The sequence below is a fragment of the Sminthopsis crassicaudata genome, chromosome 2, assembly GCF_048593235.1.
Source record: "Sminthopsis crassicaudata isolate SCR6 chromosome 2, ASM4859323v1, whole genome shotgun sequence".
NCBI lineage: Eukaryota > Metazoa > Chordata > Mammalia > Dasyuromorphia > Dasyuridae > Sminthopsis > Sminthopsis crassicaudata.
This window is the reverse complement of record NC_133618.1, coordinates 114368996-114396389: the sequence shown is the minus strand read 5'-3', so window position 1 is coordinate 114396389 and position 27394 is coordinate 114368996. Positions and strand designations below refer to the sequence as shown.

At 34.1% G+C, this 27394-nt stretch overlaps 1 protein-coding gene across 2 annotated transcripts in view; it reads right to left on the bottom strand.

Moving 5' to 3' along the window:
• AFTPH (aftiphilin) overlaps positions 1 to 27394 on the bottom strand; it is an 85510-nt gene that overhangs the window by 29313 nt on the left and 28803 nt on the right. For both annotated transcript variants that reach the window (XM_074287050.1, XM_074287049.1), the window contains exons 3-5: positions 4950 to 5101; positions 2992 to 3118; positions 2583 to 2639 (exon numbers count right to left, since the gene is read on the bottom strand). In XM_074287050.1, coding sequence (XP_074143151.1) covers positions 2583 to 2639; positions 2992 to 3118; positions 4950 to 5101 — 336 coding nt within the window. The remainder of the gene's footprint in view (positions 1 to 2582; positions 2640 to 2991; positions 3119 to 4949; positions 5102 to 27394) is intronic.

Here is a 27394-nt window from a genome sequence, read left to right as displayed (position 1 = left end):
TTTATCCTTTAAGTGTGGCATAAGGAAAGTTAACTGACAAGATTTAGATGTTTAATCCTTATCAGAAGAGCATACAGAAGCCTTTGACTTAGCAGCCAGGGACAATTTAAAATAAAATTTATGTCTTATGTGATAATGTGCTACTTGTTCTTCAATAGGCTTTAAATTACCAATTATATTTCTCAAAGAGTTATTGTAGTTTTTTAAACTCCTATTTTCATTTATTAAATAACATTGAAATTCTATTTCCCATTTGGTTAATACTCCCAGAGATCAAATTAATAAAATTTTAGGCCTATTGCTTCTAAGTTAATCAGTAATGCGTTATGCAATTCAAATTAAAAAATCTAAGCCTTCTTTGCCTTATGGTAGTGGGAAAAGAGGAAAGGACAAAGGAAAGAAAGGGAACAAAAAGAAACTTTCATAATGCATTCTGTTTTGAGTTTCATTTTGTGAAATATACTGTATACAAAGTAATAGTAATGTTCTGGGATGACCAACTATAAATTACTTTGTTATTTTCAGTAGTACAATCATCCACAACTACTCTGAAGGACTTATAATGAAAAATCCTATTCATACTCAGAGAAGGAACTGATCAAGTCTGAACACAGATCAAAGCATTCTCTTTCTCTCTCCACCTTTCTCTTTATTTTTAACTTAAATTTTCTTGAGGGTTTTTTATTTTCATTAGAGTAGGAGATCTATGTTTTCTTTTACAACTTGACTTTTATGGAAATGTTTTACATAACATTTAATCTTTGGTTTCTTAATTGTGAGTGGGGATAAGGGAGAGAACCTAGAACTCGAAAATCTTAAAAACAAATGAAAACAATTGTTTTGAATCTAACTAGGAAAAACATTAAATGAATAGAATTATAATCCAAGAGTTTCACTTTGTATCTGTCATTAAACTTAAATGGTGCAAGCCATTACATGGTCTACCACATCTATGACTATTAAAAGCTTTCTGTTAATTCTTGGTAGGGAAAAAAAGCAGACAAATCTTACTAATATCTCTATTTCATTATCCCTCCAAATATCTGGGGGGAAAAAAACACAATAAAGTTATGCATATGTTTTCACAAATCATAATCTCCCATACATGAAACTCTCAGTTCCTGAATAAGATTTTGTTAAAATGAGAGATTCAGTGTTCTTAGAAAATATAATATTTTGGATTATGAGCATCTATGTCAACAACAGAAACTTAAAATAATTACAATAGAGTAAAATTCACTAAGAAGAATAAGTTTCACTAAATTACTTGATCCTCTCATAAGACAATAATGATCATCTTTTAGAGAAGCAGAAAAGATTCACGAAATATTTACTAAAATTTTTATAATATAAACAGCAATCCAAATGTAAAAATACCACATTGTCCCTTCCTCTAATATAGCATGATTCATTTGAAAAAAATTTTTAACATGTAATGTCTACAAAGATATACACTGAGAATCTTAGTCTTGTTGACTAGTAAAACTATATATATATTTATATTAATGGGCTACTGTCAAGGTCCGAGCTAGCTCCTCTGAAGGGCTCAGAATCAGTCCTTGTCAGGATAAGCAAAAGTCCTTGCCCCACGTTGGGCGCCAAAATGTCAAGGTCTGGTCATCTCTAAGTTATCCTTGGGGACTGCTATCTCAACTCAATCTCAGATTAGACTCACTCCTTCTAGCCTGCCGTCCCAACTCTGTCCCAGACGCGACTAATCTCCAGATCCAATGCTGCCCTTACTTCAACCAATGAACTTGCTCCTTTTAAAGGTTGTGTAAACTCCTTTTCAGAAGTTCAAAGGTGTAAACTCCCCCTAAAGGCGGGAACTAAAGGTGTGAATTCTGAGCTAGAAAACTGCCCAGACAACCAGAGTTCTCACCTTGTAATCCTAACAGGCTACAAGATTTTTCCTCTAGCTAAAAAGTTATCTGTGATAGGATTTTTAAAATATTTTCATTTTACACAGAGAATTGTTTTGGCTACCAATAATTCATAGGCACATCAAAAAAGAAAGCAAACTTTAAAGTATCATTTAGTCCTTTGTAAAAAAAAAGAATAATTTCTTTTTAATTATTCCAGACTACCTGGCATATCTGGGAAAACAAAAAAACCCAAACAACCCACAAAATAATAAAATTCAACTAGTTTCAAACTATTTACAAATGTGTTCAATAGGAATTCTTATAACTATAACCTTAATATGAAACAACTGTGGTTCTTTTATACAATTTCCATAAGAACACTAGTTTCTTAAAACTAGGTTTCAATGTTACTGTAGAGTTTCAACAATGAATTAATCAAATGTAGCATTTTATAGTATGATTAAACCCAATGTTTTTCTTGAAACTGTCAAGTAAACTTTAAAGAGGCAAAAATAGGCTTTAGTTTAGGATTAAATAGCTAACATTTCCTTCACGGGAGAAAGGAAGGGAATATTAAAAGTACTTCTGAAGTTAACAGAAAGGATTTTTCCTATTTCCTAATTTCCATGCTAATTTAATTTAAGAGTTTTTTCTATGTGATTTTAAAAATTGAAGACATCAAAGATTAAGGGTTTACGAGGATGTTCTTATGCTTACCAGTCCTGCTGCATACATGGGCACTATAACGGGTTGCTTCTTATTGCCTGTAAAAAGCTAAAGAAAGAACAAAAATTTAAAGAATGCTTTACATACCTTAAAAAAAAAAAAAAAAAAAAAAAACTATTGTTTTCCAAAATATTCAACTGTCAACTGACCTTTAGTTATTTTTCTTTAAACCAACAAATTATTTAAATTACACAATTCTGATGTGCTGATAGCTAATTTGGAAGAAAAAAAATAAAGGGCAACATAGCTCTTTAGGAAAAAAAAAAAAAAACAAGCACATTTAAATTACAAATGTTTGTTACGTATTAATGTGTCTTCTTAAGAATTCCTTACATTTAAAAATATTAGAGTAGGGTTTACTTAACTGTTAAGGCATCTCTAATATGATTATCAAACTCACAATATTACGTGTGTCGATTCCCAAAGAGCACAAAAGTTTCTTGTTGCTATGGGAGCCACCCCACTGGTATCTCAGGCCATATGCATCATGGATATCCTGTAGTTCTGTCCACACATCCAGTAGTTCCCTATAATGGCCACAACCAATTGAAAGTCATCAGGATGAAGACTAGTTGACTCAGGAACTTTTACCATATATTGCAACTGTAATGTGACTGAGATATTATTATTTCTTTAAGCTTGTGCCTATACATGAGTACTTAGGAAACTAAAATTACTAGTGTTCTTAAAACAATTATTAACTTGTATGATCCTGGGCAAGTCATTTAATCCCAAACTGTCTCAGCAAAAAAAACAAAAACAAAAACAAAAAACCCACAAACAAACCAGTTAACCAGACTTAAAATTGGGAATTAGTACTCATAGCAGATAGAATCAATCTACTTAAATTTCATCAATGTAGAAATATAGCAATTTATAGAAACTGTAGATTATATAATATTCAAATAACTCTCTCATTTAGGCATTGTCTACATATTTGAAAAACTATCATCTGTATGAAGTGTTCAATAGCAAATATGATCATTATTAACTTGATCTGATTTATATATACAATAGTAGAGGTCAAGTTTTGGAGTTAGAAAGACCTAGGTTCAAATCTTATTTCTGAGAGTTAACTATGTGACCATGGGAAAGTTCCTTAATTTAATCTTTGAGTACTCCCAACAATTCTTTAAAACTATAAATTACAGGAAAATTTTCAAAAATCTGCCTTAGTAGAGATAATTTCCACATAAGGAATTTTCTACCCTTATGAAATTACAAGTCTAGATTAGAAAATCTGTAACATAACTGATAGGAATTTAATTTAGGAAAGTTAAATTTTTACAATCTTACTTCTAACCTCATCTTGACAATTTGCTAATTGCTAAATCCAGGGGCCTTTTACCAATCTTCAGCTTTGAAACCCCCAAATCACCTACTTCTCAAATATTCTCTCTCTCTTCCTCTGCCCCCTCTCACTTTCTGCTCTTACAGCTCTTTCCTGGTTAATCCTTTACCTGTATGATGATTCCTTTGCAAGTCTCCTAATTGTATGTAAGGATAGTATCCTAAGCCTTCTCTCTTCCCAGATAATCTCTCTTCAGTTATTATGGGTTTCATCATTTCTATATAGATAACTCCTAAATCTACAAAGCAGTTCTCCCTCTCCTTGCTTCAGTCCTGTATCTCCAGCTACCTGCTAGACATCTACTTGGGATGTCCCACAAGCACCTGAAACCTCCTCCTAATTTCCCTATTTGTTCAGGGCTTCAGCAACTGCTTAGTAAGTTACTTGGCATAACATAAGTACTATATTGTTAAGGACCATGCCTACGTGAAGGGGCAGGTCAATTCTCCAAGAGTCTCCACAGCTGTGAATCATAACATTTGAAGGCGTTGCAAAGCAGCCTTCACAGACGTTCTTTGTGGATTGGGAATGAAACAAATTGAAAGCAGAGGGAAGAGGGCAGGTCAGAGAATGCAACTGCCTCTCAGTCTCCTTGCAGCAGCAGCAGCATCCTTTCACATGAACAGATCCATTCTACAGGTCTGAGTACTATGTACTCCAACTAAAACCAGTCACCTTTTGTTCCCAATCCAGGACACTTCATTTCTTATTCCTATGCCCTTGTTTCCTATGAGCCGTGCTTAGGGTATACTTCCTCACTTCTTCCCAAACATCGTTCAGAATTTCAGTTGAGCTGCCATTTCCTCCACAAGGTCTTTCCTGATCTCCTTAAATTTCTTTATAGTTTGTATTTATTTACATGTTTACACACTGTATCACAACAGGATATGCTCTCTGAGGGCAAGAACTATTTGTTTGTCTTTCTTGTATTTCTAGCACTGTGCCTTACACATAGCAGACATTCAATAAATACATGCTGAATTAAATTAAAAATGTCAGTTACTCACCACTTCTCACCCAAAGAATCTCTCCTTCTGATCTGTGTATTGCTTGCTTCTAGCAAGTGTTCCAGGGAAGTAACTCCTTCTTTAGTTTCAGGGACAGGTAAGGAAGGAAAACAGGCTTCAAATATTCTTTCAAGGCGGTTTAGCAATGCTATCTGCATCAAAACAACCCCCCAAAAATTACTTTCATTTTTCTAAATATAATTATCTCAATTTCAAAAAGAAACAATAATCAATGTGAGAAATTTAAAAACAAGAGAAAACAAAACAGAAAACAGTGACAGAATTTATGAATGCTTTCCACAGAGTGTAGGTTTGGCTAAAAGGGGTCTTGGGTCACCTCAGTCCAATCCCCTCATTTTACCTATAAGGAAACTGAGATCCAGAAATAAAGTGAATTGTCCAAAACCATAGAGAGCAGATGAGATTTGAAAACCCAGATTCTCTGACTTTAAATCCAGGGAGGGTTCCTTCTTCTACACTCTACTTTGAAAAGCACTGGGGATTTCTGTAGTGGAAATAAGTAAGTGTGCTTTAAAGTAAAGAGTCTTCAGTTTCAAGTTGGATGACCTAGTTCTAGTCCTGACTCTTTATCAGCTATTCTTACATTCTCTGGAACCCAGTTTTATTATGAGTAAAATGAGGTGGTTGAATAAGATGATCTTCCAGAGCCTACTGACTATTCTGGAAGCACTTAAGAACCTTTTCACCTAATATATACCCCTTTATAGTCAACTCCAGGACATACTATCTGATTTGCCACTTCCCAGCCCTAAGATGCCAGATTCTGACTGGTAAGCATTCAATGTACCTTGCTTGATTTCAAGCCTATCAAGTCTCTTCCCAACTTCCTATCTTTCAACCCCAGTTCTGAAAACAGCAATCAGCTCAACACCAGAATTCCTGGAAAGGATGTGTTGCTCATTCATCCTATGGTATTCATAATCCCTTTTCTTACCATCCTCAATGGCCATCATTTACTTCCTCCTATCTGCTCTTTTATACATATTAAAATGTGAACTCCTCGAAGGTAGAAATTGTCTTGCTTGTTTGTATTTGTATTTCCAGTCAGTCAATGAATATTTATTCAGCACCTCCTAGGTTCCAAGCAATTTCAGTGGCAAGTGCCAAGGATTCAAAAAAACAGCAAAAGACAGTAATCTCTGCTCCTAAGGAGCTCAGTTTAATGAGTGAGATAACATGTAAATACCTATGTATAAATAAAACATATAGTGGATAAATAGAAAACAGAAGAAGACTAAAGGGGAGAGGGAAAGAAAGGTTTTTCATAGAGGATGGGATTTTTAGGTAGGCTATGAAGAAAGTCAGGGAAGTCAGATGGTAAAGATGAGGAGGAAGGGCATTCCAATCATGGGGGAATGGTCAATGAAAATGGTGTCAGGAACAGCAAGAGTATTGACAAGGATGTTTTGGAAGTGGAGAGAAAGCAGGTTATGAATGTCAAAGAGAAGATTTTGCATTAGATCCTAAAGGTGACAGAGAGCTACTAGAGTTTATTATTAAGTAGGGGGGTGACATAGTTAGATCATTCTGACAGCCAGGTGAGGATGTACTAGAGTGGAGAGAGACTTGTGGCAGGCAGACTATACATTAGATTAGTATAGCAATTCAGCCATGAGATTTGGTAAGGGTCTGCACCAAGGTGGTTCAGAGGATGGAAGAGATTGTATATCAGAGCTAACAAGGAAAAATTTAGAGGCCTTGGCAACAGACTGGATATGTGATGAGTAAGGGGAGGTAAGAGAGAGAAGAGTCAAGGATGATATATAGGTAGCAGGGATGCCTGGTCAGCCAGATGACTAGATGGATGATGGTACTTTCATCATAATAGGGAAGTCAGAAAGAAGGAAGAGTCAGCAGGGAAAGATGAGTTTAGTTTTGGACCTAATGAATTTAAGGTAACTCAAGGACATCCATTTTGAGATGCACTGTGTACATTAGAGAAATGTGCAATTGGTGGTCAGCAGAGATTGGGATGATAAAGTCAGTTTTTGAGAATCTCATCAGCATAGAATTACTAACTGAATCCATTAAACCTGATCACCAAGTGAGCAGAAGGGGTGGTGGGCTGGGAGAAGGGAAGGGAGAGCTAGAACAGAGTTTTGTGAGTCACCCAAAGTCTTTAAGTACAACCTGAATGAAGATCTGGCAAAGGAGATTAAAGATCAGGTCAGATAGGCAGAAGGAGAACCAGGAGAGAGGAATATCCTGAAAACCTAGACAGAGGAAAGAAATGAGCATGACCTACATTGTCAAAAGCTGCAGATGTCAAGTGGGAGAAGATTGAGAAAAGAAAATTAGTTGTTTCTTTCCTCCTAAAGAAAAGGCCATTAAGAGATCATTAGTAACTTTGGAGAGGCAGATTTAGTTGAATAAATTTGGAAGTCAGAGAATTAAAAAGAATGAGAGGAAAGGAAGTAGAGGCATCTTTATAGATGGTCTTCTCATGGAGTTTAGACACAAAAAAGGGAGGAGAAATATGGGACAACAGAAGGCAGGGATGGATGAATCAAGTGAATTTTTTTTTTTTTGAGGATGAATAAGCTATGGACAAGCATGTCAGGAGCAAGCAGTCTGCAGTCAGGGAGAAATTGAAGACAAGTGAGAAAATAAGGATGATAGAGAAGCCCACCAAAAGTGGGATGGAAGGGATAGTAACCACTTTCAATTAGTGCTTTTTTGTTTATTTGTATGCATTTGAATTCTGGAATCATGTTAAAAATACATCCAGTACTAGTAGAAGATGTTTTAATCCTCTAACACACAAGTTTCTGTTATTCATAGATTAGTTTAATCTTAAATGTGATTGCTTTGATTTCAGTTTTACATAATAATACAATATATAATATATAATATTTGTGTGAAAATAGTAGTCACAAATTACTATGTAATACTATGTCATAATGAAATCTAGGCACTATCTTATACCAAGTCTACAATAATTCTATTAAAATGAGCCTTTTCATCTACTTTATCCTTTAATATCTTAATACTTCAGTAAAGGGGAAATAATGTTCTTACAAATAGAGAAAACTGAAATTAAGAATGGACTCACAATCCCTGGACTCATGCAACTTAAGTATGTCAAGAGGGTTAGATATTTACTTTCTTCAACAGAGGGACATGAAATTAGCTCTAAAGGGATTAGATAACTTGTCTAATTGGAAATATGATGCAGCCTTTGCTTCTCTTGGGCAAAATAAACAAAAAACACATATATAAGGTTCTCCAAAATGTAATTTTGTATATTAGAACTAGATCTCTTTCCTGTATTTTAATATTCTAGCACCCTCTCTAAAACAAGTAGAAACAAAAGCTGGGTTCTAGTAGAAGAAAAAAAAAGTTGGAATATATGGTTCAAGATTAAGAAACAAAAGAATCTAAAAGCTTAAAGCCTTTAAGGATAACTGAGGGTCCTTATGACAGTACATCGTGAAAACTTTCTTCTAATCAATGAAATATTCATTAAGTGCCTACTGCGTGCCATTGCCAGTGGCAGGCAATGGGTATAAAAGTACAAATAATTAAACAATTTGTCTCAGAAAGAGTTTATATTCCAGTGGAGGAGATGTTAAGTACACATAAAAATATCTATATAGAATGTAGATATAATTAATAAATAAAAACATATATATGTTATTTAACTACAAGGCATTTAGCGGTTAAGGGGGATGTGGATTAAAGAAAGTTATTTTGGCAGAGTGTGTAAGAGGGACTAAAATGTTAAAGAGACTTAAACCAGGATGGAAGCTATTACAATAATCTAAGGGAAGGTTTATAAGGACTAAAGTGCTGGAAAAGAAAAGGCTGGATATTATAAAGAATTGTAAAGCTCTGGGCATACAGGACAGCACCAAAAAACCCAAACTGATTAAATGTTGACAAGAAATGACTGGTTACTGATGGATGGATGGATGGATGGATACTGAAAATGAATTATCTGTTGTTAGAATAAAAATAAAAACCAAATAACAAGAATAAAGATAATGAAAATGATACTATGGGCTATTAGAAAAATTCAAACCTAACCAAAATAAACAAGTTGATATAAAAAAACAGAAAATGGATATGTCAAGTTAATTTTGCAGAAAACTTTGAGAAATTTAAACTAAGCCAGATCATCCTAAATGCATTTATAAATAAAAGAAAAAAAATGAAAATTATAAATTTTTAAAAAATGACTTCTTTCCCTTATTTGTGATAGTGGAGTTAGTACACTTGGAATGTTACTATCTCAAACCTTAATATTCTATATGAAAAAATGGAAATAACTTTGAAACAACCAACAAGAAATAATACACCTTTTGTTAAAATTAAAGGTGGAACTCTATTTCCCAAGCTATTATATTATACTTCTGAGCATATATCTAATTATGAGGAAGGCTTCTTGTCACATTGAGCTGAAATCTTCCTAGTTCCAACTTCAATCTCTTGCTCCTAATTCTGCCCTTCAGTGTCAAACAGAATAAATATAATTCATTATCCACATATCAGCTCTTCACTCATTTGAAGGCAATAATTATGTGTCCCTTAAATTTTGTCTTTTCAAGAATAAACACATCTTATTGCTTCAACAGATTCTCTACAATGTAGTTTCTACTATGTCCTTCACCACCCATGATAATACACACACACAAAATATGAATGGGTTGTGATCAGCACGAGATCTGTGAGGATTCACCAGTAATTATATAGATAATAGGAGATACATAATAGATAATAATACAGATAGTATTATAGATGTGTTGTTCACTAAATCTGTATTGCCACATTTGTGCATCACACATAGCCAAATTAGCAACCAACACAGGATTTTTAGGATGTTAATTATTATTGCCTTTCCCCTCTATGAATTCTATGAAAAGCCTTTAACCGAAAACTGGGGGGGGGGGGGGAGGAGGAAGAAAGCTAAATACAAAGCCTTTAAAATAATCTTTTCCATATGAAAACATATCTACCCATTCTACCCCCCAGATTTATCATTCTTTATATCCTCTGCATGGAATTCTGAGTTCTGAAAAATAAAAACCACAATTGGTTGAATTTGAGTCAAGTTACAGGAAAAGGGTGGTCATTAGGTTTGGCAGCATCCAATAAAACTAAGGGCTAGGAAAGCAAAGGAGAAAAAAGAATTGTAGTTATCTATATTACTTCTCTCTTCATTCAACTGTCTCAAGTTAGGAATTATTACTTAGTGAGCTAAACTGCATACAATAATTACCTCTTAAATTTGTTTCAAATCTGAGACTTCAGTCAGGAAATGAGTAAGAGTTGAAAGACAGTTACTAAAAGACAAATTCTGTGCAAAAACCACCACACATTGAGTTGCATTCAAGATACTAATTACAGCATAACATGATATTTCATTATATACATATATGGATTTTATATATATATATATATATATATATATATATATATATATATATATATATATATATGTATATAAGTTCAATTCCAGTGTCTCATCATGATGTGGAAATGACCCATGGTTTTTGAATGCTATGGCAGCATTATATATTTTCTAACAGATTCTAGCACAGTGACAAGGCTTTAAGTATTATCCTAGCAACAGACACAGCCTGCTTTCTAAGGACTACAAACTAGTCTACCTGTTGGTCCCACTTGTTTCATTACAGAGAATATGCTGGAAGTTATAGCAAGAACACTGGATTTGCAGTTAGATGATCTGGATTCAAATCCAGAATAGGGCATTTACTTTCTGTACATCAAAGATAAATCACTTGTTATTTTTAAAAAAAATAAATAATTTCCTACTTTAAAAATTTTAAAAAGCAATTAATATGTAAAGTGTCTGAGGTCACATTTGAATTTGGGTCCTCCTGATTTTAGGGCTGGTGCTCTATCTATTGTACCAGCTAGCTGTCCCCAAAGCAATAATTTTTTTAGAAATTTGAGTCCTAATTTCTCCCTCCCTCTTCCTTGATAAAATAATTTGATATTATTATACATGTGAAGTTATGCAAACATGTCATGTTTCAAAATAAAATAATGACAAAAACTAAACAAGGAAAATAAAGTTAAAAAAAAAACTATGCTTGATCTAAATTCAGTTCATCAGTTCTCTGGAGATAGATACCATTTTTTCATCACGAGTCCTTTGAAATTAACATATGACAATCATTCTGGATCACTGTCATGATAAGAATAACTCTTTCACAGCTGATCATCCTTACAATATTGCTATTACTGTGAACAATGTTCTCCTGGCTTTGCTTATATCACTTGGCACGACTGCATATAAGTCCTCCTAGGTTTTTCAGAAACCATCTCGCTCATATTTCTTAAAATGAAATGATATTCCATCTCAATCATATATCACAACTTGTTCAGCCATTTCCTGATTGGCACTCTCTTATGTCTAATTCTTTGCTACTACAAAAAAAAAAAAAAAAAAAAAAAAAAAAAAAAACTATTTTTAATATAAAAAGGTCTTTCCCTCTTTTCTTTGATCTCTCTGGCATTGTTAAAAAGTATGGCACAGTTTTAAAGCCCTTTGGGCATAGTTCTAAACTCTTCTCCAGAATAGTTACACTAGTTCACAACTCTATTAATATCTTATTTTTTCCATATCCTCTCTTCCTTTTACCATTGTGTTGTTCTGTCATGTAAGCCTATTTGATAGGGGTGAGGTAGTATCTAACAGTTGTTTAAATTGCACTTCCCTAACTTGTATTAATATAAAGCATTTTTTTCATGTGACTAAAGATAGCTTTGATTTCTTTCATATCCTCTTACCATTTATCAACTAGAGAATGACTTATTGTTACTAATTGTATGAGTGCCTCTAATAAAAGTCTATTTCTACTATAGTGATGTGTTTGGTGGGGTTTTTCCCCTGAGGCAATTGGGGTAAAGTAACTTGCCCAGTGGTGATGTATTTTAAGAGATATACATTTCCCTCTAGGTTACTACTACTTTTGTAGCATATCCCAAATTTTGGAATGTTGTCATTCTCTTGAAGAAAAAAAAAAAAAGTTTCTGTGATTTGTTCTTAATTTCTCTCATTATTGAGGATCAAATGATTTGGTTTTCGATTAATTTTCATTTTTGTTTTTATGGCCCTAATTAAAAGTTTTTTTTTTTTGTTTTGTTTTGTTTTTTTTTTCATTTTGGTCTGAAAAGGAAGGATGAATATTTTTGCTTTTCTGCATTTAGATGTGAGGTTTTTTATGATGCAGTATATGATCAAATTTTTTGAAAATGCCATGTATACCTGAGAAAAAAGTATACTACTTTTTATTCCTATTAAATTTCTCCAGTCTACCATATCTAATTTTCCTAAGGTTCTACTCATGCTTCTTCCTTATTTATTTTATGGTTAAATTGACTGAGTTCTTCTTCTTCTTCTTTTTTTTTTTTTGAATATTGGATTTTTTTTATTTTATAATTATAAAATTTTTTGACAGTATATATGCATAAGTAATTTTTTTATAACATTATCCCTTGTATTCATTTTTCCAAATTTTCCCCTCCCTTCCTCTACTCCCTCCCCTAGATGACAGACAATCCCATAAATTTTACATGTGTTACAGTACAATAACCTAGATACAATATACGTGTGTAAATACCATTTTCTTGTTGCACGTTAAGTATTAGATTCCGAAGGTATAAGTAACCTGGGTAGATAGACAGTAGTGCTAACAGTTTACATTCACTTCCCAGTGTTCCTTCTCTGGGTGTAGTTGTTTCTGTCCATCATTGATCAGCTGGAAGTGAGTTGGATCTTCTTTATGTTGAAGATATCCACATCCATCAGAATACATCTTCATACAACATTGAAGTGTACAGCAATCTTCTGGTTCTATTCATTTCACTCAGCATCAGTTCATGTAAGTCTCTCCAAGCCTCTCTGTATTCCTCCTGCTGGTCATTTCTTACAGAGCAATAATATTCCATAACCTTCATATACCATAAAATTTACCCAACCATTCTCCAATTGATGGACATCCACTCATCTTCCAGTTTCTAGCCAGTACAAAAAGAGCTGCCACAAACATTTTGGCACATACAGGTCCCTTCCCCTCTTTAGTATTTCTTTGGGATATAAGCCCAGTAGTAGTATAGCTGGGTCAAAGGGTATGCACAGTTTGATAGCTTTTTGGGCATAGTTCCAAATTGCTCTCCAGAATGGCTGGATTCTTTCACAACTCCACCAACAATGTATCAGTGTCCCAGTTTTCCCACAGCCCCTCCAACATTCATCATTATTTGTTCCTGTCATCTTAGCCAATCTGACAGGTGTGTAGTGGTATCTCAGAGTTGTCTTAATTTGCATTTCTCTGATCAGTAGTGATTTGGAACACTTTCATATGAGTGGATATAATTTCAATTTCATCATCTGAGAATTGTCTGTTCATATCCTTTGACCATTTATCAATTGGAGAATGGTTTGATTTCTTATAAATTAGGGTCAGTTCTCTATATATTTTGGAAATGAGACCTTTATCAGAACCTTTAACTGTAAAAATATTTCCCCAATTTGTTACTTCCCTTCTAATCTTGTTTGCATTAGTATTGTTTGTACAGAAACTTTTTAGTTTGATGTAATCAAAATCTTCTATTTTGTGATCGATAATGATCTCTAGTTCTCCTCCGGTCATAAATTCCTTCCTCCTCCCCAGGTCTGAGAGATAGACTATTCTCTGTTCCTCTAATCTATTTATGATCTCATTCTTTATGCCTAAATCATGGATCCATTTTGATCTTATCTTGGTATATGGTGTTAAGTGTGGATCCATATCTAATTTCTGCCATATTGATTTAGTTCTAAAGGGGAAAAATTGAAGTCCCTTTATAGTATAATTTTACTATTTCCTCTTATAATTTGCTTAACTTCTCCTTTAAGAATTTGGATACTATGCCATTTGGTGTAGATATTGTTCATCCTTTGTTTTCAAAGAGAAGCAATGACATTACAATGTTGGGAATTTAAAATGATAGATGATGCCTTCTTGATTTGCAAGGCAACTAACACAGAATTTTGCAAAATCTTATCAGGTTTGCTTGCTCTTCCAGTTTCATTAAAGTTCAGTGACAGGACAAAAGATAAGATAACAGGTGATGGCCCAGGATGCAGACCTTGCTGTCTTTGATGTCTGACCAAACTCTGAGTCCTCCACAGAAGAGTAGTGAAGGTACTTTTGTCACCTTTATAGCCACTGTAACAAACTGTTCTCATCTGCCCATTCTGCTCAGGAAAGTCTTCACATGCTTGGTATAGGCACCTCCCAATTCACTGATAGGTTTGAAGCTTACTGGTTACCCTCAATCTGGTTTAGCCTGTCTGCCAAGTCTGTATAACAGTGTAGCTGCTATATGTGCTACAGCTTCTTGATGCCACAGGTGGCAGGCACCAAAGTAGATGAACAGCCCTGAAAAGGGCTTAGTAAGCATTCACACCAGAGGTGCTAGTCCCTCCCTAAACATTCCATATCACCCAATACTGGAATGTTGCCCTTTCTTAAATAAATTCATTGCTTGGCTCACTATCTTTCTCTCCTTCCCAACCCTTCCCTGTATATCAGAGTACTTCAACATATATATTGATATACTGTTTGAAACTTCTGACTTCCCAGTTTCTCAATTTCTATATGAGTTGACTCATATTCTATAGGCAAACCTCAGCTACCATCTTACACTTGACCTTGCCACTACCCGCAAGTATTCCACTTCTGTGTTTGTTGTCTATGGTTCTCTCCCTCCTTCCCCAATAGTCTTTTATTTGTTGAAATACATAGTTTTCAACAGTCATTTTTGTAAGACTTTTGTGTTCTAATTTTTCCTCTCCAAGATAGCAAGCAATCTGAAATAAGTTAAATATGTGCAATTCCAAAATGTTAATTGTCTTTTCATAATTTTCTTCCTTTGCTTTCATTTCTTTATCTAATTTTCCCCTTACCATCCTTAGGTGGTTTTGAAAAACAGTTTCAGGTCTTGCAGGAATTCTTGTTCAGCTTGTATCCAATTTCCTTTTTGTAAAATTTGCATCTTTGCTTGTACCTATTTTGATTTCACTGCCTTCTCTTTCCAATCACCATAGTAGACTTTTATGGTTAGGTTCTTTTTTTGTTGTTTGCTCATTTTTTTTTTAAAAATCATTCTAAAATTTGATTTTGAACTTTGAGTCAATGTTGGGCTCTGTTTCCAGCTTTTTTGGCGTTTGTGTGTGTTTGTGTGTGTGTGTGGGGGAGAGACTGTCACAAATTCCATGCTTTTTTGTACTTCTGTTTTCAGAGTTAGTTCTGGGGAAGTTTCCACTGCTTCCAAGGTTTTGTGTTCTGAGGGGATCTGTGCTCACTGATCCATACTCTGGTCCTTACACAGGAAAGACCCTTGCTCCCTTAGGATTGCAACTGATACTGTTCCTCAGGCCCCTTTAACCCTTGGGACCAAAAGTGATACCATTACTCAAGGTTCCCAGTGCCTTGAGACCAAAAATCATATTGCCTCTCTGGGGTTCCATTCCCTCTTGACTTAAAGAAATCATGAATTGTCCCAGAAAGGGGTTACAACCACCCACCCACCCACACACAAAATTTAATTGTCACACCCACACACCCACCCCCTATCCAGAAATGGGTATATACTATACTATAGAGTTGCCAAATAATGTCTATCCTGTGACTACTGCTAACACAGGGATAAGCCTATGGACTGTCATTGTAACACTTTTCCTTGTAATTGTTTATAAACCACAAAAAGCATTCTTACATCTCATCACTCTCTTTTAAATTTATCATGGTCATGTTACTCAGTTACATCACATTTTTCCTAAAACTCTGGTAAAGAATATTATCATTAAACAGGCAGGCAATTAAAAAACAAAAAAGGCAATTTTGCACTAACTTTTTGTGGTCTACAAACAATTATAAAGAAAAGTGTTACAATGACAGAGTTGAACCATCTTTTTGCTACATATATAGGAGATTGCAATTTTCCCAAATTATCCCTTTTAGCACAGCAGCTAGTCAGACAAAATCTTAAGTTTATTTAAGGCAGTAAAACAAAACGGAAATGAAGTAGATAGTGAAACAATTTTTTTTTTTTTTTTTGCAAGTACCGAGTGGTTCTGTTCTTTAAAAATTGAGTTCACTTGGGTAATGTTAAAATTATTTATGTGTCCAGCGCAGATGAGAATGTGGCAACTAAATATCCTCATGGTTTGGAGACAATAAAATTGAACAAAGTACACACATTGAGTAACAAATTTTCAATGTAGAAAAAACAGGTTTATTCTGGAAAAGGACTTCTCCAGAATTTATATTTTTTCTAATTTGCAGTGTAATCTGGATGTAATGTCTAAGGGTTGCTTAACCCTTTTATTGGTGGTTAATACAGAAGGAGGCTTTAAATTAAAACTAATTCTTATTTATCTGTCTCAAAATCCTCAGTTCTGGGAATCTTCAACCATTAATTACCTGCAATTCCTTGGTGATCAAGTAAGAAAGCACAGGTGTTTAAAGCTACTTTCAAAAACTGACATTCAATTAACTCAGCTATTGAAAACTGATTGCAAGGACAATAATTTCACATTTAATGCATTAATTATTTTAAGGTAATGAATTCGCTGTGTGAAAAAGTAAGCATACAAATTTGTCAAGATGTGGTTAAACCCTATACCTAACTACCATATATGTAGGAAGAGCTAAAGAAAACCAGTTCGGTCTATACTATTAATATTTTTCAATAACAATAATGATGTTTGTCGTATCCTTAATGTAGATTTACATTGAAAGAGAATATTCAGTAAATTTTATTTTTAAATTTTGCTTTCTATAAAGACTCTTCCATTTGTAATAGATTTCAATCAAAATTTTAAAATCTTTTCCTATATCACATTAATAGATCTTAAAACTAACTTTAAAATTTTTCACTGGATATTTCCATTAAGTTAGAACCAATGACGACATATAATTTATAATCTGAATAATGTGATCAATTTCATGGGGTTCATTTACACTGATCAAATTCTGGAGTAAAAGATTATATAGCCTAGTTGTGCTATAGGCTCAGTACACTCGACTACAAGGTTTTCTTGTCTCTATCAGTATCAAATACCTATGAAGCCAAAGAGGATGGTCTGGTGCATATAAAGAAATATGATGGTTCTCACTTGGGTTCCCACTTGTTAAACTATTTGATGAATAGTTGTTTTTGTTCTCAGAACAGCCTTCACGTGAGTATATTGCCAAGAGGAAGCTCAAAGTACAATTCCACATGGGTTGGCCAGCTACCCTATTATCTTCAACTGTTTCCTTTTAGATTTTGAGAACTATCTTCATTTATTCATTTATTAAGTTGCAAAGCACTGTGCAAGGTGTTGAGTAAATACAAAGATAAGTAGGTCAGGATCTCTCTGCCTTCCCTTACAGAACTTAAAATCTCATTGAGGAACAGAAATGCATACAACAATGGTTCAGAAGAAAAAGACAACATAACAATATGGACAGTGTATAGTGTTAAATGACATTAGAAGGAAAAGGGATAGGTTTTGAGTGGAGAGAAATGAAGGAAGATTTTACAAGCAGAAGGACTTATCTGATCTGGGTCTGGAAGGATAAGTGTTGTTGCTGTTGTTCAGCTGTTGCATGATTCTTTGAGACTTCCTGAACCATAAATGTTCATGGGCTTTTCTTGACAAAGATACTAGAGTGGTTTGCCATTTCTTTAGACATTAAATGACTTGTTAAAGATTTCACACAACTTGTGTTTGAAGTTGGATTTGAATGTGGGTCTTCTTGGCACCAGGAAGACCCTATTCACTGAATCATCTAGTTGTCTCTTCCAGGTATAGAAAAATGTTATGAACACTGAATTGTCTAAGGAGCAGCCATCACAGCTGAGTTAGGCTGCAATATGACACGTGGAAGGAAATAAAGGCAAAAAAGGAAAAGAAAGGCAAAGAAGTTCCATGCTATAAAAGTTTGGAATGCCAATGATAAGAGTCTAGACTACTTTGCTATAATATGAAGGGCAGATTTTGGGGATAAGAAAACCTATGTTCTACATGTCATTAAACAGATACTCTATGGCATCTTGGCTGCTGGGTGTCCCAGAGAAGAGAGTGCTAGGTCTGAAATCAGGAAGATTTCCTCTTCCTGATTTTAAATCTAGCCTCAGATACTTAGTAGCTGTGCAATCCTGGACAAGTCACTTAATCTTGCTTATCTCAGTTTCCTCATCTGTAAAATGATCTGGAAAAAGAAATTCCGGGGGCAGCTAGGTGGCGCAGTGGATAGAGCACCAGCCCTGAATTCAGGAGGACCCGAGTTCAAATCTGGTCTCAGACACTTAACACTTCCTAGCTGTGTGACCCTGGGCAAGTCACTTAACCCCAGCCTCCAAAAAAAAAAAAAAAAAAAAAAAAGAAAAGAAAAAAAATCTACTTTAAAAATAGATTATTTTCTCTACTATTTGCTTCTTTTCTTTTACATCGTCTTTCTTTAACTGGCCTGAATGCTGATTTTTTTTATTTGTCAAATTATATTGATTTAAACTTCTTGATATCTTTTTTTGCTGCCTATTTTTGCAAAAACAGTATGAAAATGAAAAGAACACTTAAATGCAATAAAAATACTGCTTAAACTTACCAGTCCTGGTCCAAGTCTCTTAAATCTTACCAGCTAATTTGATCTTTGTTAGGTCTGAGGTTCAGTGAAGGAAGTTCCTATTGTTTCATATTATTTCATTCTTCCCTCATTAATAACACTTCAATGGATTGTGATCTCATCTGTGTAGATATTGTCTCCACTAACAATCTGCTTGTCCGTAAAGTTAGCATTCTAAACTAAACCACATTGCCTCTCAGTCTCAAATGGTCTACTTTACAGTTAAGCCACATCTCATTCTGTAACTTTTGTCCATTTCCTTCCATAAATCTTTCATAAGGGGTCCATCCTATATGCAGAAGGCCTTACTTTAGACCTCTTGATATTACATATGTGCTCAATTCAGCACAGAGGTGTCTAGCAACTATTTCTCTCCATTTCTTTTCTAGTTATATATGTGATATATTTTATCTTCGTGCCACAATTAATCATTAATAATATGCTGCAGCCTATTTATACCCATAATGCATTCCTCCAATTCTTTTTGGATAACCTATGATTTTGATTCCTTATAAAATGAGATATTCTATAATTTGAAGTCATATAGCATCAGTGGATGAATATTCATATTTAAAAGATGGGGTTTTTGTTTTATGGAGAAGCTTAGGCTTACAACAAGAACTATATATTTTCCCAAATGTGATAGTCTATTCTTTTCACCCAAATATTCTAGGCCCAGTTTGCCATTTATTTGCTTGTCTAAGATGATATGTGTTGAAAAACCAGTTCTGCGGGTTGTCCATCTAACTCCCATCAACTTCTATAACAGAGAATTAAATCTACTGTTTATTGTTACAGAAATTCTGTGAGGTATACACACACACATAAATGGCATTTCTAATTAATAGATGACTAACACTGAAGGAGAGTTTAGTGTGACTCTCATGATGATACATCTTTACAGGCTGGCTCAGGAATAAATCACATCCAGGTCTTCAGATTTTTAATCTCGTGTTATTGTTCCTACTATTTACATTATCTTAAAGAGACCCTTAAAATTACTCTGACAGGCTTCAAGCTATTTTTCCATACTTCCTTAAGCATAAAGGGAATAACTCTTACTGATCTTTGTTGATACTACAAGATCCTGTACATATGTGGAAGTTTAAAAAGCAATCTAAAAGCAACTGTCATTTAATCTTCCATTTAAGATGATACCATACACCTTAACATCATTAAATATTGAGTAGGGTTTCAGGTAGAAATCTACAACTATATCTTTATTAGCCTTCGATTTATATTGAAGTATAGCTAATTGGTTTAAAGTAAAAAGTCATACATATTGACTGCTCTTTTGAATAATATATTTGATTCTTTTGTAAATTCTTTGATGTAAATCTTTTTTTTTTAATTCATTTTTCCAAATTATCCCCTCCCTCCCTCCACTCCTCCCCCCCCCCCATGGCAGGTAATCCCATACATTTTGATGTAAATCTTTTTTTAAAAGTACTACAGCAATGACTACTTGAAATATAATAAAAATTATCATGCTCAAATTCTGAATACACACGTCAAAAGATATCTGTCACCCTTAAATGGCTTACAAATAACTAAAATAGGCAAAAAAAAAAAAAAAAAAAATTTCTAGTGAGTTAAGCAAATAACTAGGAATTAACCATGTTTTCCCAAGTCAGAAAAGGACCTTGTCCTGACTTCCAAATGTTAAGAAAGCTTTTTTTCCCCCTCCCATCTAGTTTTCCTCCTATTCTTCAACTAAATGCTAGGAAGAAGACTCAACTTATGGCCTTAGGACATAAAAAAAAAATCTGTTTTTTAAATTTCAAAATTAGAGATTTCAGTTTTTCAAGAAAAATTTTAAAATGCACACACACGCACATCAGTATTACTTTATAAAAATTGTAATATAAATTTGAAAGGTTTCTTAAATAAGATTTCCTTTTCATTCAAGAGTTTTTCAAATTAGTGTTTCCAAAGTGAGTACCACACCATGACCACAATGTGTGTTTGATCTCAAAGGTTGGGAATATGGGATGCATTCCACCTTTACAATACATTCCACCTTCAACAAAGGCTATCAGTGGAACTGTCTCCAAAATGACTATACCCCATATTTCATCTATTATCCCTATAAACTCCCCTACTCTGACCAGTATTTCTTAGATGATTACAAGCACTGATTTCTTAGAATGTTAACAAGCTAGCTGATTCCCAGGTACTTGATTGCACTTATGAAGGCATAATTTTCTAATCTTCTAGCATAGCCATCCCTATCCCTAGAACTCCATTCCCACTACTCCCCCCCCCCCCCCAATCACCTTGGGATGCAGTAAATGACCATCAGAGGACAGGCTTTGTTCTGGGGCAAGGATAATGAACAAAACTACTTTCTTTTCCCATTCTGACTAGGTCAGGATACATTGGGATCTATATTACAATTCTCATGTCACTTTCCCCCCAAATCCCTCCCTCTTGATTCTGAGGGCATCACCAAGCTTGTAACCTCAATATATTCCTCAATAATTTACTCATTCTACAACTTTAATTAGTTGTCAAAACCTTTTTCACTATCCTTACAATCTCTTGTATCCCTAATCATCTCTTTAGTTCAAGCTCTCATTACTTCTTACCACTTTGTAACAACTTCCTAACTGGTCTGCCACAAGTCTTTTTCTTTCTAATTCATCTTCCACTTACCTGCTGACTTGATATTCTTAAAAGTGCAAGTTTAATCATGTCACTCAAATTCTAGCTGCTCTCTATTTAAAATGATTTTTAAGTTTTGTAAAGGTACACATTTGTAAGTGTACCTTTACAAGAAATAAACATATTGGGGGATTCTAAAAATTTTTACCATCAAAGAAATTTGTAGACCACTGTTACAAGCAGGATAATGCATCAAAAGCTAGCATTAGAAATAAAAGCATTTGTCAAGTATACCAAAGTTCTTTGGGCACACTAAAATATAAAAATGCTATTATTATTATACTAGTTGCATTCAAATGAGAATAAATGGGAATTAATTTATTCAAGTAAATGTTCCCAGTTGAACATAGGCCAAGCAACAGATTGCAGCCTGAGAATAAACTAGAATGGCTACAAAATGATTAATTTCTTTTTTGACCACTGGAATCCTTAGGGACAGTTACAAAAAATGCTTTTCCTTTTTGCAGACTGGAGTAGCAGTATTGGGATAAAGGATGCTAAAATTCACATTTCTTAGTCTGCCAATATTAATAATAATAGCTCGTATCTACATATAATACTTTAAAGGTTTGCAAAGCACTTTACAATTATTTCAATTTATCTGCAGAGAGAAGCTAGGGGAATTGTTTGGTATCCCACAGCAAATACAGGGCTGAGGCCAGATCTGACCTCAGGCGTTCCTGATTACTAGACTAGTGCTCTATAGCTGTCTCACTACCTACTTGCCTCTAACTATTGGTACTCTGCATAATGTCAAAAATCAAATAAGGTAAAGGTAAGTGTAAAGCACATTGAAAACGACAGTGTTTTAGTTATTAAAACTAAAAAACTACAATATTTTTGGAACATAACGTATAAAAATATTAAGTTAACATCATCATCATCATTATATTTATCTAATAGCTAATAATATAATACAATACTGGAGGAAATGATCCAGGTTTTTTGAGTGAGGCAAAAATAAGTAAGTTGCATTATTAGTTTCATCTTGAATCCAAAGGAAACAAATAAACAAACATTTTATGATATGTTTGGTCACCAAGGTCTTCCAAGACAATCTCAGATGAACAGATCATCATAAAAATAACCACTATAGCAATTCACCAACATGGTATGCAGAGGAAGTACAAAATACATCCAAAAGAAATGCATCACAAAGATAAACTTTTTAATACTTTTTAAGGTTTAAAAATTAATAAGTATTTATTTTTGCCTTTTATCCCTCCCTCCTCACTAAAGAAAAAAAAAATTCCCAAATTGGCTCTGCCAAAAAATGTGACATTGTATAATTTAAAACTTCTTTCAAAAAATCTCACTTTACCTTTCTTAGTGAAAATCTACCTTCTTTTTCTCTTTCCCACTTTCCCTTTTACCCTCCCCCAATTGAAAAAGTAAAAGAAAACCCTTGTAGCAAATATGCATATTTTAGCAAAACATTTCTGCATTGGTCATATCCATAAAATATATGTATCAATATATACCCTGAGTCTATCATAGAAGTGACAATTTAAAAGGCAATCAAGAATAATTTTCAAGATATTAAAGAAGAAAAGAATAAACTGACTGGAGGAGAAAAAAGGGTATCTTCATTTTCAATAACTCAACCTTTGTAAAACATCAAAAGAATCACTAACCCTAGAAATTGGCTCTGAAAATGTAATGGAGTCTTCCTTCCTTCATCCTAAATTCCAGATAATAACAGATAATAGATGTTGGACAGAAGAGGGGAGGAAATTTTGACTACTTAATTTAAAGAAGGTATTCTTAATATCTTTTTTTTCTCTATCATTCACCCCCTCTTCCTTGGTAGTTAGGTAAATCTAATGGATTTCTTTTCAGAATAATGCTTCTATTTGCAAAATTTAAAATCTTACATACCATAGATTTATAGTGAAACACAACTATCAAAATGCAAAAACAAAAAAACCAATCCCCCTCATGCAAATTTTGATATAGTTCATGGACTCCCTGAAATCCATCCCAAGGAATCTGTAGACCCTAGGTTAAGAATTTCTGTTAAGACTTACTTATCTGGTTCAGCAGATGTTGCTCTTTTCCTGTGAAGAAACTGAACTTTTAAACTTCAAATTCTTTTTCAATCTAATGTATATTATAGTTCTCAAATAATTTACAATTTACTCAAATCTGTTATTAAATAATTTAAGTCATGTATTAAGTAGCTGAGAAACTTACAAATGACCTAAATGAATTCTTAACTGAAAAAATACTTTTAAATAGTTTCCTTAAAATGTACATGGATAATGATGAACATTTGCAAAAAATAGAAGTCCAACTCTAAAATGGATAAGGCATTTGCCCACAACAACACGAGTTATGAGCAGTGGCAGGATTATCAGGCTTCAAGTCACCTCAGTTTTAGTCTTTCCACTTCACTAAACTTGGGAAAACTTCACAGGATCATAGTTTTAGAACTGGAAGTGATTCTAGAGGCTATTCAGTCTCATACCATCCTTTTACAACCAGCAACATTCATTTGTTTATAATGTCCTCCTCCCTTCCCATATCTTTCTATGCTGAATTTTTATTAAAATCCAACTAAAATGCCATCTCTTTTTTGAAGGTTCCTCTTCCCAGTTCCTCATCCATATTTATAGTAATTCAGTTTATAATCATTTAGAGCAATATTGATTGTCAACTTTAGTTTCAGAACACTGTATATTCATTACCTCAAGTGCTGAGAATCATAAAATTTTCAACTTTTAAAAATATTAATACAAGGTTTGCCTAACTATTCATATAAGCATGTTGCTCACATTGGGCTTAGGGAGTTTCCTTAGAATCCCAGAGAAGTCCTTGCCACCAAGATGTGATTGCCTATGTAAAAATACCATTTTTTTCTCCCAAGAGAAATGATTTTATGTGTTTCCAGTATCTATGGGTTGGATTTAATTTTCACTACAGAATTTCAGTTACATTATAGTTTAATAGGCTTTTGTGGACTGGCTTAGGAACTTAACTAAAATTCAGAGTATTGTTTTCTTGAAAAAAAAAATCTTACTTCCTAAGAATTGACCTGCCAAACATATATTTAGGACAGAAATCATTAAAGATCTTTCTGGATATGCCACAACTTTTCTGCCTTAAAAGTTGAGACCAGGTGGTTAAAAATCAAGTTTAATGTTCAATACAATGCTTCTTACACTGCTGGAATTTAAAATGGAAATGTGTTGATTTAAGATCAAAATTTCACAGCTGAAAGTACAAGTTTATGTTTAATAGAGGACATGTGCCAAAGATTTATTAAAGCACAGATCATTTTAAGCAGGGAGTTCACAAATAGTAATGCTGCTCCTTTCTATCTACTTTCATTTCGGCAAAAACAATTACTCTCCTTCAAATTAAGGTGAGGTTTTAAACATTAAATTGGAAACTCTTTGGGATAATGCAAATGCATTTTCAACAAATTTATCAAAATAGTAAATTATGTACTGAATATAGAATTTTAAGACAGAGTGCAAGGTGAAGGGCATTTTAAGTAAAATTCATCAGCCAAAAAAACAAATATAATAGAAGTTAACTTTTAAGTAATATTAGCATCATTATATTACACCGAAGCAAAAAAAGGAGGCAATTATTTCAGCACCTTACAACTAAATTCAAGTGACTTGTCACTGCCAATTCACATGGACTTAACAATTTAAAAAATACTATACATATATCAGAACAGAATAGTCACAATAATGGAAGCCTGATTTTAAGAAAGTGTAGAATAATTAGTGACAGCTCAAAAGGACAGCGAAGGATTGCTAATAAGACAAATTAACGTGGGTAGTGACAAGTAGGTAAATGCACTCAATGACACACACACACATATATATATATAAAAGTATACTTAAGTCCAACTAGAGTAGGATAGAGTTTTTGTCAAGGGGAATAATATAAAATAACTAAGATTGGAAAGGCAAGTGGGAAACATTGTGGAGGGCTTTGAGTGACAGATAAGATCATGTTTTATCCTAGACATAATGGGAGAGAGGGGGGAAACAGAGAGGGAAATGAGGAGAGATGGAGGGAAGAAGATAAGGAGAGAGATGGTCAGATATGTAGTTTAAGAGAAATTAAAGCTAAATATACAGACTGGAGTCATTTACACATAAATAATTCAACTCAGGGAAACTAAAGGGAGCACTAAAAGAGAATAAGTAGAAAGCGAAGAGAGCTGGACAAAGCTCCTTACACTTAATAATCAGGAGGAAGAATATGAAAATCCAACAAAGAGAAAGAATAGTAGTGTTACAGAAAGTAAGGAGGAAAAATCTAGGATAGGGATGGAGTATAAGGGTATTTATTAATGGTCGAGTGTCAAATGCTATAGAGAAATCAAAATGGATTCGGACTTGGGAAGGGGGTGGAGAGAGAGAGGGAGAAACCTTTTCTTAACAATTAAAAGTTTGCTAGTAATCTTGGGAGGAATAATTTTATTCTAGCGTGGGGTTGGAAATTAGGCCACAAAAAACTGAAAGGCAAACGGGAGCTGAGGAAATGGAACTTTTGTGTGGACATATAATTTTAGGATTTTGGCTCTGAAAGAGAGAACAAATATAGAGTGATAACATGAGAGAAAGGCAGGGTTAAATGAAAGGGTTTTGTTTTTTCAGATTTTGAAGTTGTTTTTTTTTTTTTTTTTTTAAGGGTTGGGAACATCTGAGAATATTTGTATGTGACAGGGAAGAAGTCGGTGACTATGTTAAAGTTGAAGATGAGAAAGAAAGGGGATAATACAAAGAAAAGGCTCTCAAAGGAAACAAGATGAAATAAGATTAAGAGAATAAATGGAACATTTGAAAAGAAGTCTTACCTCTCCATCAGTAAATAGGGAGAAAATGGGAGAATTATGAAAAAGTAGGGTTTTGAGGTAAGGAATGAAGAAGAGGAGCTTCAAATGAATGGTCTCATTTCTCGGTAAAACAGCATGTGAAATCCTCTGCTGAAAAGGGAAGGAAAGAGGTGGCATAGGAAAACTAAAGAAAATGAACCCGATTTAGAACAGCTGTGTGGAGAATGTGATCAGCAAATTAAACAGGGAAAAAACAAACACTTTTGTGAGGGCCCAGATGATAAGAATATAACCAGCAGGGAACCCAGTTGGCAGTTATAAAACATTCTTCCACAATGGCATGGAGCATGGAGGTAAGAATGGAAAAGCAGTTCATTAGCACTAAGACAAGAGAGTGAGAGATTAAAAGGTACCTACTAGTAATACATAAGTGAAATAGTTGATAATAAGGTTCAAGACTGAAAGGATGATGCTCTGGGAGAATAGGGAGTTAAGAACAAAAAACCTGGAAGTTTCACTTGGCCAGGATGAGAAATAGGTACAATAAGGAACACAGAAAATTGTATGGCTGTGGTAGAAGCAATATGGGGGGTCATGTGAAATTAGGGGACTGATGACCTCGGAGATCAGGATGTTTAAGCTGACATCAATATAGATGTTAAAATTTGAAGGGATGAGAACAGGAACTGAGCTGGAAAGGAAGACTGACTTAGGCACTGAATTTCTCAGAAAAGGAAAACCTCCTGGAGTTTGGTAAGCTGAGATAAGGAGTTTACTTAGTTTGATAAAGAGGAGTGAATCTCTTAGTGAGGTTATTGAGTGATGATACAAAAGTACAATCTGGAATTGGAAGTGAGGAGCAAGGAATATTCCTATTCTATTGCTTGTCTTTGCAACCCTGGCTCTTTAGAAAAGTTCTTCAAAACACAGTAAGAGCTTACTACATACTTGATGACTGCCTCCTACCCCTGTCCAATGTTTATAGGGGTATCCAGTATCAAACAGGGTATCTAGGGACAAACTTTTCTGGGAAGAGCTAGCCTAAGAATGTGAAAAGAAAGAGTGGAAAGGGACCTGTATGTGCCAAAATGTTTGTGGCAGCTCTTTTTGTTGTAGCTAGAAACTGGAAGTTGAATGGATGTCCATCAATTGGAGAATGGTTGGGTAAATTATGGTATATGAAGGTTATGGAATATTATTGCTCTGTAAGAAATGACCAGCAGGATGAATATAGAGAGGCTTGGAGAGACTTAAATCAACTGTTGCTGAGTGAAATGAGCAGAACCAGGAGATCACTATACACTTCAACAACAATACTGTATGAGGATGTATTC